Here is a 13,592-nt window from a genome sequence, read left to right as displayed (position 1 = left end):
TGCGAACATCGTATTGCGCGACGGAAACACTTAGGTTACGTTCCAAATCCTGTTTCGCGTTGGCCCCGCGATTATGAAGAATTCACAGCCGGTGTGTTTAAGCGTTGCCCTCGTGAAATATTCCCGCCCGGTTGTTTGTTTGATGTTCGCGTGGGATAAGGAGCTATCCCATTGGCCGGGCGCGAGCAGTGTGCGCATTTTAATGACGGTTCCATTATACGTGGGATCTTAATGTGACTTAAATGACCGTATTTATGCTGCGGGGATAAATAAATGATAGCGAGGGGCGAGAGGCTGTGCGCGCGCGGCTCTTTCTTCGTCGTTTCGCGATAGTAACGAGGAACTGAAAGCTTTTCCTTGATATTAATGATTATTCGTTCATTATTTAACGCCCGGTGCACCGCTCTGTTTGATCAGTTTGCAATGTTCTTTCGGCATGCGGCGCGGCTCGCGTGACAAACGATGTGTGAATTCGGTTTCAGTTTCGAGTTTCATTAACCGCGTGATTGTATTAGAAGTTTAATTGCTCTGATCTTATCGAATGAGATACACGGCCGCGTTAAATTATAAAGTCGCAGCTGCCGCGCGCGAAATCCGATTCCCAATTTCTGCGTTCATCGACCGCAAATTCGGCCGGAAAAAGCCGGCGAATTTCCAATCCGAGCAGAAGTTAAGTCTACATCGCCAAGTAGATTACAAAACTGTGCCGGGAGCGTTGGAAGTTACATCGGGACTTTAGAAAACTGCAAAACCCCATTAATCGATCCCTGTTTACATCGAAGGGATTCCGAACTTAATTCGCATGGAAACGGATTGGACTGAACCTTTAAAATCGAAACGCATTTCGCAGCGAACGCACGCCTGTTTCGTTTCAAAGAAAATCTGGTTTGCGAGCTTCAAAGGTTTTAATGAAATATATTTAATTATCCGAAGGATTGCTTAAATCTCATATTGGTTCGGAATATTGTAACATGTAATACGTACGAATTGGAGACTGTAAAAGTTATGTACAGCTTTCAGTTTCGCAATTATACGTTTTATTATTGTACCCGTTTAATTTTCCTTTGAAGACCCGTACGAGCTTCCGGAATTGATAAATGTATCAATAAGTTTTCTTGTCAGCGAAATTGTTTCGTTTGATCGTATGATGCGAAGCTCGTATCAGCACAGATTGCTTTTTGCGAAGGGAGCTCTTTTCAAAAATAGTCTTCAGTTTATGTAGGAGAAATAAAAGTAGCGGATTCACGAGGGAAGATCCAAGTTCGCGGGGCGCGCAGTATATCCGTGACGTCGTCGGCGCCGGGAAATCGGAGGCAGTCGAGTCCCAAATTGAATCGTGCAAGTCGAAGCCGCAAGACCCCAAGGTTGTCCCATAAAATTGTGCTCCCATAGTTCGAGATTTAATTACAAAATCGAGGCGCGCTCGGTGTCGGGCGTTCTCCGTCGAAAACGGAACTCTCGAACTTCTCTCCGGATCGCGCCGCAAATTCGATGCGGTTCGAAGCCTCGAAATTTGTCCGCAAAATCAACCACCTCTAGATCCTCCCGGTTCGATTCGCAAAATTGTCTGTGCGAAGACTGTCTCCACCACAAAGTGGATAAACCACGCCTCTATTTCTCAAAATTCGAAAATCCGCTTGGTTTCATCCTAATATCTTTTAAACCACCCCCAAACAATTCCCTTTTCCAAACTTTCGATCGATTAATTTTCACTTTGTATGTTTGTAACTCTAAAGAAAATAATTATTATTGCTCACCAAAAAGTGTGGTCATTCCTCGAATGCTGTTTAATAAGTACACAAAGTTTGAAACTAAAGTATTCAATACTTTTTTTTTAAACTCTGAAAGCAGACCATACTGCTTGAAGATCGTTCGAAAATGAAACTGGTAGGTGGCGCCACCTTCGAAGAAAATGGCGCCCCAGTGTTCGTTCACCTCGCGATTTCAAATTGAATTTTCTCGCGAACGAAGCATCCATGACAATTTTTATTCAACTCATTTTGCACAGTACGGTGGCAGCAATCGTTCCGACACCTTTCCAACATTGTTCCACCGCTAATTTCTTTTACAAAAACGGTACGATGCGATTAAGCAATTAGATCCTCTAATGGTATGATTTTAACGTTACGAAATCGCCGGGCTACTGAATTTTGCGCACCTCTCTTCCAAAATTCGGCTCCGGAAATCCGCTCAGCCCCAACCCTTTCGCCATCGGTTCGATCTCCGCATGTCGGCTGCGACCGGCAAATTAAAAATCAAATTCCCGAGCGATATCAAGATTTAACTTGGCTGTCGCTTCCACGCTGGACCATTATCTTTGACCTGTAAATCAATTCTCGTCGGTGCTGCCCAGCCGGCCGAAAAATCTGCCTCGAAAATATTTGCGAGAATCGTGTCTCTCTCTTTCCAGCGAACCGCTGCCGCCGCGCCAGAAAATCCCGTTCGATTGATCGTTACCGCGCCATTCATGAGGCTGAAATGTAATTAATTAACTTTCGGGCCCGCTGGTTATTCGATAAATCGCCGGGTTTTTTCACACCCACCACGCGGGGGTCTACACCCGCAGATTTTCCACCGTCGAGGAATTCGGACGTATTCCTATCTCTGATCGTCAGCTATAATCCTCGGAGCCAAAAATCTGCCAAAAAATGGAAACGTCTTTGGATGAGCCCCAGACGATTTCCGCAACGCTATGGAGCGGATGGCGAAAACATGTGTGGGTGACCGGTTAAGCTACCATTAGCCGAGTTCGCGGGATTGTTTTAAAGCCGATTATCTATGGGGGTCGAAATGGTCGAAGAAGAAACTGCATTGTATACTTCGGATGTGTTGTTCGAGTTTACACATACACGAAATTTGAGTAGGGGACTGGAATAAGAACCATGTTAGAAAAATATTTGACACACATATTTTTTCAAAAATTTAAAAAAACTAAAGCTTTCTCAAGAAGAAGAAGAACAGTTGCATTCATCGCTGGAGTGTCCGGACGCAGTTTTATAATTACTCGGTCAGCCCGAAAATTCGCGATCGTTGGCCCTTTATCGCTGGCATAACACCCGCAAAATTCTCCGCGCTGATCGATTAACGAAAAACAGCCGGATTTCAGCAATAAATAACGGAACGCTCGCGGTATGGGGCTGCGGATCGCGATACTATCGAACACGCCATCGACAGTGTCCGATACCAAAGGATTCACGACCCCTATCTCACCCTAACCACCCCCTACTATTCTCTCGCACACACAAACACGCACGCACACACATATGCGCACACGCTCTTTTGCCACCATTAACTCTTTCAGAACGCGGCCCCGTGCATCATGTTCGCCCGATAAGAGTGGTATAATGCTGCTACTTTAACGTGTTGCTCGGGTCATTCTGATTATTATCGAGCGGGAAACTCATTCCTGCTGGACAATTCGCACTTTGCCGTGTCGTTTCACGCGCAGTTTGATCATACTGTTAGCGTGCGCTATTAATCCTTGAACTTTCAAGCAGACGCCGCGCCGGTGCTGTGGTACTCGGCCTGTCTTGATACCTGGGAAATTTTTAGCACCATTTTCTGCTTGTGCGCGAGAGATTTCGCGATTGCGTCCGAACAAAAGACGTGTTCAAGCGCGAGTTAAAATAGAAAGTTATTAATTGCTGCTTTCGTACCAGCGTGGGTGTACAGGAAGTGAAGCGTTGAAGCAATTTAACGATAAGAAATAAGTTGCTGCATGCACAATAACACAATGCTTTCTGTAGTATGAACTGTATCTTTTTTAATAAATTGTTTCAAATATTAATAAGCATTTCGGCGGAGTATGTACAGTGATTTCTCCATGTATGTCGTCAAGACTTAAATGATAAACGTCGCGGAATTATCCCCACTACCGCAGGGTATATTCCGTGAGGGGCCGCGAAACTCGAGAGGCCTCGGACGCGGATGAGTGTTAACATAGCAAAGTTCGAACATGTCTCCTGGACGATACTAGACACGTAGTCTTGACATATATGAAGAATTCACTGTACCTCCAAAATATTCGCTAAAAACGGTATTTCTTACGATTCACGAGCACTCGCAGTCTACGTGCAACCGATACGAGTCTCGAAAGTATATCCAGCTTCAAAGTGATCCTCGAAATGAAACAATAATCGCGACTGTCGACTAAGAGCAAAACAGGGAATAAGCCGAACGGAGACGAGACGGCTGATTCACGAGTGGAAGTTTCAACAGTAACTAAAATAAGAAGTTAAATTTCTCGAGATAATTGCCCGGCGAAGCTCCGGTACGTCATCCGTGGGAAGTCAAATGTAGGGGTTGGGGAGGGTGCGCCTAGGAGCTTCCCTTGGAATTTCCCCGGTTCTCTTATTCTCCCGATAAACGCTTCCCGTGCGCGCCAGCGTCGTCGTCGTCGTCGAGGAGAATCTGAGCATTGTAACGCGTCGTTCCGTGTAGCCGTGTAAAAGCGTCGCGCACAAGCTGCAACGAGCACCGAGATCGGCCGCGACCCGCGCTTATCTTTGTAAATGTAAGTGGTTATGGCACTTCTGCGTTCGCCCCCCCCCCCCCTTATGCTTCATAGGTCGTACGGAACACCTTATCGAGGGCGCAGTAATTTTTCTTACGCCGGGAAAACTCGGCTGCCGTGGTTCCTATCGACTAGCAGACACCAAGGCAATAATGGTAACTGCCCTCCCTTTTTATACCCCGATCCGAATACTTTTCACGTCCACCCTCCCCTTCCCGCCGCCATACTGCATTTCTTTATCGCGTTCAACGAACTGTTAACTCGCTCCACACCGAGACAACCGAGAACCAGACGGTTACAGTTCCACGAGGAGAAAGAGTTCCGACTGCTTCGATGTTAATAAAAATACAAGCTGTTCGACTACAGGTGGGAGAAAATTTAAGGGGTGGTTCTCCAAGAGAATATAAGACGAAAATGAAGAATAAAAAATTGCGATTTCGGCTCGGTTTTCTAGATATTGTCAATTAAAAATCCGCCTATAATGCGGCAACCCCACCAACAGAGACGTACGTTGCTTACGTCATAAAGGCCCGCGACAGTCACGTGTCAAGTGACTCCGCTTACCTCCTAAGAAGTCACCTCGCAAGAATTCGGCGTGTAAACCGTCCGATTGGGTTATTCCACACGCATTTTCTAGCCGATTTATTGGCTATAGTGTGTGACGTGAAAGCCTAACCATTGGGCGCGAGCGAGGCCCCCCTTTGATACGCAACCGTCGCGCGCCTTCGTGACGTAAGCAACGTACACCTCTGTTGACCGGGTTGCCGCATTTCAGGCGGATTTTAAATTGATGACAACTAAAAGATGAAGCCGAAATCGCAATTTCTTTACTCTTCATTTTCGTCTTACACTGTCATGGAGAACCACCACTCACATTTTCTCCCACCTACAGTCGAACACCCTCTATAGTGCGAGAGGTGACTCAAGAATGTCAAGAATTATTGAAGATTTTTAAATGGAACTCTGACTGTTTGAGAGGCACGCTCTTGAAGTAATTTTAGGTATACTTTCATTCATTTTAAAATCGAATATATTTTTTGAATTATAATTCCTTAGTACCATTCATGAAAAAAACGAGGATGATGAAATTTGTTTGACAGGCTTTAAAAATTATTGACGAGCCCCACGACTGTTTAAAATGTTCTTGAAAGTAGTTCATAGGCCTTATAAACATTTTCTACAGCCTACAATTCTTTTGGAAGTCAACAGAGGCCTTGACAGCTGCACATCGATTGTAGACATTTTTCGTACACTAACAATATTTTTGTGATTCTTACAAATTTGTTACAAGTTTTACGAATTAGTCTAACGAAATCCAGTAAACTAATAGAACCCTTCACCGTCTCGAAAATATTTTTGCAGACCGTAAACATTTGTCACAGGCCCTACAAGTTAATACGATAAAATCCACTGAATTGCAACAACAGCACACCTGTGTCTAGTATTTTTCTAGGTCTTAAAAATTCGCGCAGAACCCTCCAAATTAGCATAGCATAATCCAAGAAGCTAATAGAGCCCTCTAAAATTCGAAATTCCCGGGACAGAATCTAATCTGGCAATCAGCGATCTCTCGGGCGGGCCGGAGGGGGCAGGGGTGTTAGGGTAAAAATAATTAAAAAAAGGTAACGAACGGGAAGCGTAGCAGCCGGTCGACCAGTAACCACGTCGCAGCCTAACCCGGGGCGTTTATTTAACCCTTAAAAACGTGGCGGGCATCCAATTTCCCGGCGACTCGCCCCGGCAAACACGGCTAATAAACATTCTCCATTCCTCTTCTTTCTGTTGCAGCTCTATCGGCACACGTACCTGGCCCACTACAGGATCGTGAACCTGAGAACCTTGTAAGTAAACGAGCACGCTCTCTCTCGCACACACACTTTGCCTCTCCCTCTCTCTTACACTCACTTTCCTTTCCCAGATCTCCCTTACACCCCGAGAACCGTTCTCGCCCCCGGGCGCCATTTAGGATAATCGTATCTCAAACTTATTCCACGGGCCGAGTTTAGATTTGCATTTTAATCTTCGCGCTACCGCCGGCTGGTAACGGCGGCCGTCCCGCAAATTACAACAGCCACCCCCGCGAATTTCAACCCCCGTCTCGGCCGCGGCGACGAGATCGTCGACGTCGACGTCGCGACGCCCACGCGGTACTACGCCGCCGAACGTTAATTCGAAGCTTTAAGGGTGCTTATATCACGATTAGCCACCCCGATCCGCTCAACCATCCCCACAGAACGATTTCAAACACCCTGCGACCTTGCAACATTGTGGAACAGGGTGTCGGTTTATCTGTTCGTGACACCTGCAAATTTATTTCTCTGCTTTCTCTTCTTGGACATGAGTTAGGGCTGTGGGGCGTATGAAGAAAATTGTCACCATTGGTTCTTAAAAGTTATTTATACAGGTTGGCAAACAGGGTGCGGATGGTTCTAGCACGAGCATTTTTAACGTGATAGATAAAAGATTATAGCTTACAGTCACAGTCGGTTAATGTTAACAGTAAACCTACCATGGTCAAGATGACCGATTTTATATGTTAGAATTAATGAAACTTTAAAGATTTATTATATAGTGGAATAAATTTCCTTGTCCATGCACTTATTATACTGAAAATTACGGACAATATGAATAAATTTATAAGGCAATATTTACCAAATACTGTTAATGCTTGGTAGGTCTAGTGTTAAGACCCAAGACTCCGTGGATTCGCGATAAGGTAGAGTGACCACGTTACCGACAAAATTTTACGTGCCTCAACTTTTCGTCAAATTAGCGAACGCAGCTGCAGAAAAAGAACAACGAGAGGCAACAGTGCGAGTTTATTCGCTCGGGAGTGAAATCGATGCGCCGACGTGTTTACCAATATTCATCCGAGCAGCTTGCAGCGGCAAGTTGGCGAAAAATTGGCGGAACGCATCGTGTTGCGAGGGGGATGCGAGGATTTCGTCGGGAACTTCCGAAAAAGCGCAACAACCAACTATTGTTTCTGTTCGAAAATAGTTTCCTCGGGAGGGGGAAGAAGTTCCGCCACCCTTTATAGGGCGTGTTTGGAAAGTTCGGCCCTTCAACTACAACGATGGCGATAGATGAGAGAGAGAGACCGTCCTTCAAAACTCGAAGAGAGAATAAAGCGGGGCCTCCAGGAAAACGTCGTTCAACAAGGCAAACACGTGATGCTTCTCTCCCCGAGTTATTCTTTAATGACTTTCAGCGAGCGAAGAACAGGTGTGTGTGGGGGTGGGGGGTATCTTAGTTGGAAGAGTAGAGGTGATGGGGTGGAGGAACTGCGCGGCGAAATTTAAATTCCTCGTGCGCCCCTCTGAACACGAAAGCCTTTCAAATATTTGAATAAACCGCCTTTTCGGTAAACACATTTCCGAAGTTCTTTGAAGTCACGCCCCCATATACAGGCAGTTCACTTTATTACTGCGGATGGAACGGGAACGGAAAAATCAGCCGGAAGAATGAAACGTTTTTGCCCTTTCGCAGTTAGGTATATGGTTGTTAACGCTAAACCTACCGCCGCCGGTCAAAATGGCCGGTTCCAGATGTTTTATTTTACAATTACTGAAGTTATAAAGATGATTTCGTGGAAACCATTAAATGAATATATTCAGTAGAGCAAAAAATCCAAATAAATTCAATCACGGCAGGTTTAGTGTTAATCATTCGACTGCGGATTTTATGCATTTGTGACAGGGTGTAATTTGAAAGAGCAGTAAAATTGGAACATTTTTTAAATATCTATGAATTATTTCTAGCTTGTCGAAGTTATTAAAGAAATAATGAAGCTTCTACTTGGTTCCTGTTTCTTAAAAAAAATTGTTTTTCATAAACATCTAGTGGAGGAATAAAATTCTGCCACAGATGAGGCCTGACAGGTAAAACAGAAGTCGTCCCAGGGATTAATTAATGATAGTATAGTGGCGGAATAAAATTATCAGGACAATGAAAAAAAAAGACGGTTAAGGAGAAACGCCACCGCAAGTAGCGTAATCGACAACAATTGAATCACCTAGTACACCGCTCCCATCTGAAGGTAACGCGCGAACTTGAAACGGTTTCAGTGCAGCGTAGACCTAAAACATAATTAGTCGTTTATTATTTAACGACCGCCGCATAATTCAGCGGGATTTTCGCAACATCATTTTACTCTCGGAAAAGTTGGCTGCGGCCAACTCTTCAAACCTAAAGAGAGAGAGAGGAAGAGAGAGAGAGAGAGAGAGCGCACGATTCAGTGGACGAAAGAGGGTGGAAGAGGCGGGGTGTGTGCCTGAATGTTTAAGAAAAACGTTACGTGGCCAGCATTTTTTCCCGAACTTTCATACCTCTCGACGCTGGAAAAGCTTTGAAAGCCTGAAAGCTTGGCTCTGGTGGAGCAGGGCATAAAAGAAAACTTGCCTGGCCGTCCACTTTTTTGTTCGGGGGGAAAAAGTTTCAGAACGATTCCGCCGGTTGGCCTCGTGAGATTCTTTATCATACACTGGCCGGGGCCAACAAACGATTCCAATTAGCGATCAGGAACAAAGAGAGAGCGAGAGAGAGGGTAAATGAGAGGCCAGAGCATACGAGAGAGAGAGAGAGAGAGAGACAGGACCGTCTTCGTAGCTTTGACGTCGGGGGGCGCAATTGCGGCGAAATTGCTGGGACTGAAGTGGTTGGAATTACAGAGGAGAAAGAATGTCAGGCTTCAGTATTATCGAGTTGTAATTGCGAGAGGCCAAGGGCTGCCTCGGCAACACCTCCTGGTCAGGTTAGACTGGCCCCTGGACTTAGGCTACGTGTCCACGCGAGAACAACTCTCTCTCTCTCTCTCTCTCTCTCTCTCTCTCTCTCTCTCTCTCTCTCTCTCTCTCTCTCTCTCTCTCTCTCTCTCCCTCTCCCTCCCCGGGGTTGTTGGCGATGCTTGCCTGTCCACTCGGGAGCAAACTTTGCCGGAGATTAAACTCTTGAGAGCAGAAGCGACAGCCACTGAAAGGTAATAGTTGTCGCCGAGTTGTTCCCGAGGCTGTGTCTTCTGGCAAAACAGGCTTGTCGTTGCGAAAGAAATAGACGGTCGTGAACAGACCTCTTTCTCTCTCTCTCTCTTTCTCTCTCTCTCTCTCTCTCTCTCTCTCTCTCTCTCTCTCTCCCTGTCCCCACCACTCCGGAAAAGGAAGTGCCGAGGATACCGAGGCGCATCCTCAATGAGACCTCCGGAAGATAGTTGCGAGAACTTTTCAAAAGACCATTGAGAACATTCGCCCGAAACATTGGCGCAGCTGTGTGAAAGATATTGAAGAGCTTCTGAAAGATTAGCCCTTTAGATCCGCGAAACGAGACGACGACTGTTCGCGACTTCCGCGCGCCATTTCACGGTTCCCTTTGTCGCGGACCAACCGAATTTCTTCGCTTAGGTGAACTTCGTCCTTAGAAGAATCTACGGAGTCCCATACAATTTCGGAAACCTCGCAATTTTTTCCCGAAAGGTTCCAAATTGATTCCCACAGTTTCGCGTCGGCCTGGCAATTCTTTTTTAGACCCTTCAATTTTTTCAATAGGCTCTGCTGCTGCTTTGTGAGTTAAAACATTCTTGTGGATCTTAATAGTATATTATAGCACCTAAGAATTTTTTGACAGGTTCTGAAAGCCCTTTCTGTCCCGTATGAGCTTTTTAGAGTCCCTACAATTTTTGTTGGATGATCTAGAATTTTTTGTGTAAGGTAAAACATTCTTGTATGGACATTCTTGTACTCTTGACAGTCTGTTATAGAACGCAAAATTATTTTCATAGATTTTGAAAGCCCTTCCAGGGCTATATGAGCTCTTTGGAGGCCCTACAATTTTTTGGGGATGGTCTAGAATTTTTTAAGAGGCTCTACAATTTTTTTGTTAGGTAAAATATTCTTGCATGGACATTCTTGTATTCTTGACAGTCTTTTATAGAACCTAAAATTATTGTCATATATTTTTAAACCCCTTCCAGTGCCGTATCAGCTTTTCGGAGGCCCTAGAATTTGTTTTGAATACGCTACAATTTTTTCGTGAACCAGATTAATCTTCCAGCAAGCCGTATAGAAGCTACGAACAATTTTCAGAGTCTGCCAAAAAATTGGCAAGGCCCAGGGAGAAATATTAGTCCGCTGGAAAACTAATCTGACTCACAGAGAAATTGTAGCGTCACGAAAAAAGATTGTAGGTCCTCCAAAAAATTTATACGGCCCAGGAGGGGTTTTAAAAATCCATTAAAAAATTCATAGAAGATCATAGAAAAGTTTGTAAGGCCCAGGAGAAATATTAATCTTCCCCGCACCCTGGACAATTTTTTTTTTCGCCTCTGAACTGTTCTCGAAGGGTCGAAAAGTTTTCCATACGACTTAAAAGTTCCTTCATCATTTTGGAGTGCTCCTTGTGTTCTCCGGAAGCATTGTAAACTTTCGACATGGCAAAATGATGGTGTGATAGCGTCTAAAAAAATTTGAACGGGTACAGAACGTTATCTGGCATGCGGGCTGTAGATGACGTCAGCCCCGGTTAAACCCGTTCGAAGTATCGTTTTAATCGAGGGGCGGCTCGGAACGAGCGTAATGAAATAACTCCGAGGACAACGGGGATGGGAAGGGAAAGGTGACAGGGAGAGAGGGATCCCGGCGAAATGGTCTGATAAGTTAGAGGAGAAAAACTTGCGGCAGAACGTGGTAGGCCGGGCGCGCATGAATGACTCCGGTGACGTGACCTGCACAATGGAAAGCGTCGCGGCGCTGAAGAGTCGGGGAGCAAACGACAACCCCTTGAAATGTTGCCATTTCTGCCGGTGACGTTTTCCTTGGACCAAGGCACGCTGCTAACAGCGGCCCGACTGCTAACCTGCTACTTGAAAAAATATTCGACGTCGAATTGAAAATTTCGTCTGCTCGTCACGAAGCCCCGCCACGCCGGCAAATATGAATTTCAGCTTCCAATTTGCCAGTGGCAGGCTTCGCGCCGTGTTGTTTCTCGTTTGATTGCTCCGAATATATGCGGATGGAGTTAGAAAACGAATAGGAACGTTGCTCCGATATTTTTCAGCACGCAAGTCGCGTTTTCCGGCGTCGTTTTACTGCTCTGATTTGATTCGATGTTTCTCGATGACTTTTAGAACGTACGAGAACCGTTTGGAGCCTTTGCAAGAATTGTAGGGCCTGCGAAACATTTTTAGAGCCTTTAGAAACATTCCAGGGATCGGGAGATAATTTTACAATTCGCAGAAAATCTATTGTAGCTGTCGGAAAAAATTGTAGCGTCTCAGAAGAAATATTCAGGGTTTACAAAAAGCTTCTGTGGCATTTAAAAAAATTTTAGCGCCAGGGAAAAATTGTTTAGAGGAATTGAAAACGTTCCGACACGGGTGCGCAGGTTGTTATGAAGACGGTGGTCGGCTCGCATACTCGATTCACGGCCGCATAGTTATTTTCGCGGTAGCGGAGCGTCCCGGGGCCCGGAATTCCGTGATCGTAGGCGGAATTCGTGAAAGGACGCGCGACCCGGCCGTGCGGAATAAAAATTGATAGAATTCCGTGCGTGAACCAGCCGCCGTCGACTATCGATCGTAATCAAATTCGTTTAAACGACTTGATCCGGGCCAGGAGGCTTGATTGAACAAACAGCGCCGGAGTAACAAGCGAATTCTTCTCCGTCGCGGAGGGTCTAATGGAATTTTTCGATCGAGTCCTCTGAAAAAAACCCCAGTCGAAAGCCCGCGCGGGTAATTCGTCCGAGAGGGCAACAGACGATCCTGTTAATCGCGAACAACAAGTAATCGGTGCGGTTCGATTCCGGGCGAACAGTCAAGTTTCATTGATTCGATTCTGTTCGATTGGCCAAGTGCTCTGCCGATCCAGCGTGGCCTATCGATGTGCGAGTAACGTAACTTGAAAACTGTACTGGACCGTTACAAAAATTCGTTCGAGTACCTGCAATATGCCCTTTTATTTCTCCACAAAGAATATTCCACACGAATTGCTGTCATTCAATCGTGCAATCGTTCGCCAAAAGTGGCGCCTATTTAACTCTGCAATTACATGTACAGTAGAGCCTCGCTAGTTGTGACCTCGTCGATCGTCGTATCGCTAGATCGAGAAGATCGAGGGGTGCCCCCTCTCTAATGACCAGAGTAATATGTGACGTCATCTGTGTGTTGCGCGAGCGCGTCAGGGATTGAGTGGGACACCAGGCGTCGCCTCAGTCGCGCGCAGCACCACGCGGCACGTCACGTGACCAGTTTACGCTCTTAGTGGGGGACGTTGGAGTGTGCTCATGTTGGTGGAATGGGATAGTGCAAGGGGAAAAGGAGGAGAGGAAACAGATACCCGAATGGGCATCTTCTGGCCACACTGGTCCCCACCACGAGGCAGAGGTGCTGGGACGCATGGTGGGGATTATGGTGGTTGCGTAGGAGAACCACGAAGTGGGAAAGTGGGGGGACAGATTGCTCTCGCTGCACGACCTCGATTTTTGCACGCAGTTGCGGTCCCGTCTCGTGCAACCAGCGAGGCTCTACTGTAATTGCAGTGAGTCAGAGCAGGACTGCAGATCTTTACACAAAAATTATAAATAATCACCCGGGCATCCCAATAAGAGGATTGTTCGGATATGCAAGTGCTATAGTACGCAACAAATTTTTCTCAAGCTCCTGTTTTCCTAGGTGTATCATTATGTTCCCTTTAACGTGTCCCATCAAAGGTTTGGAACAGTGGTTGCAACGCGCAACGACTAGAGGGCGGTTTGTCCGCTCGCAACAAAAAGACGGCTAATTTCCGGCGGATCGTTAATTAGGAAAGATTACATTGCCCGGCTTTCTACAAAGTGAAAATACTCGAAACGGTCGTCACGCTTAATTACCCAAAACTGTGGGAACTTCCGGGACGGCAGCCATCCGGACTGCATTTTCCGCGCCCGTTGTTTTGTTTATAACTTCTCCGTTTGGGCTTCATTATGTTCGCTCTAGTCGGGGTCCTATCGGTCGGAGCTGTTCGCCTCGAAGACGAGCGCAGAAATGTTTGCGGTAGGTACACTGGTTCCGTTAATTAATTCGTCGACCCGGATCAGCCGACGAAATGAA

The 13,592-nt window shown here is 45.9% G+C and overlaps 1 protein-coding gene across 9 annotated transcripts in view; it reads left to right on the top strand.

Annotated features, from left to right (window-relative positions):
* LOC143354414 (venom dipeptidyl peptidase 4) overlaps window positions 1-13,592 on the top strand; it is a 345,338-nt gene that overhangs the window by 157,261 nt on the left and 174,485 nt on the right. For all 9 annotated transcript variants that reach the window (XM_076788472.1, XM_076788469.1, XM_076788477.1 and 6 more), the window contains one exon: window positions 6,302-6,354. In XM_076788472.1, coding sequence (XP_076644587.1) covers window positions 6,302-6,354 — 53 coding nt within the window. The remainder of the gene's footprint in view (window positions 1-6,301; window positions 6,355-13,592) is intronic.

Source organism: Halictus rubicundus, chromosome 5 (genome assembly GCF_050948215.1).
Source record: "Halictus rubicundus isolate RS-2024b chromosome 5, iyHalRubi1_principal, whole genome shotgun sequence".
NCBI classification, from domain to species: domain Eukaryota; kingdom Metazoa; phylum Arthropoda; class Insecta; order Hymenoptera; family Halictidae; genus Halictus; species Halictus rubicundus.
The sequence above is the reverse complement of the archived record's forward strand: the minus strand, read 5'-3'. Positions and strand labels throughout refer to the sequence as shown.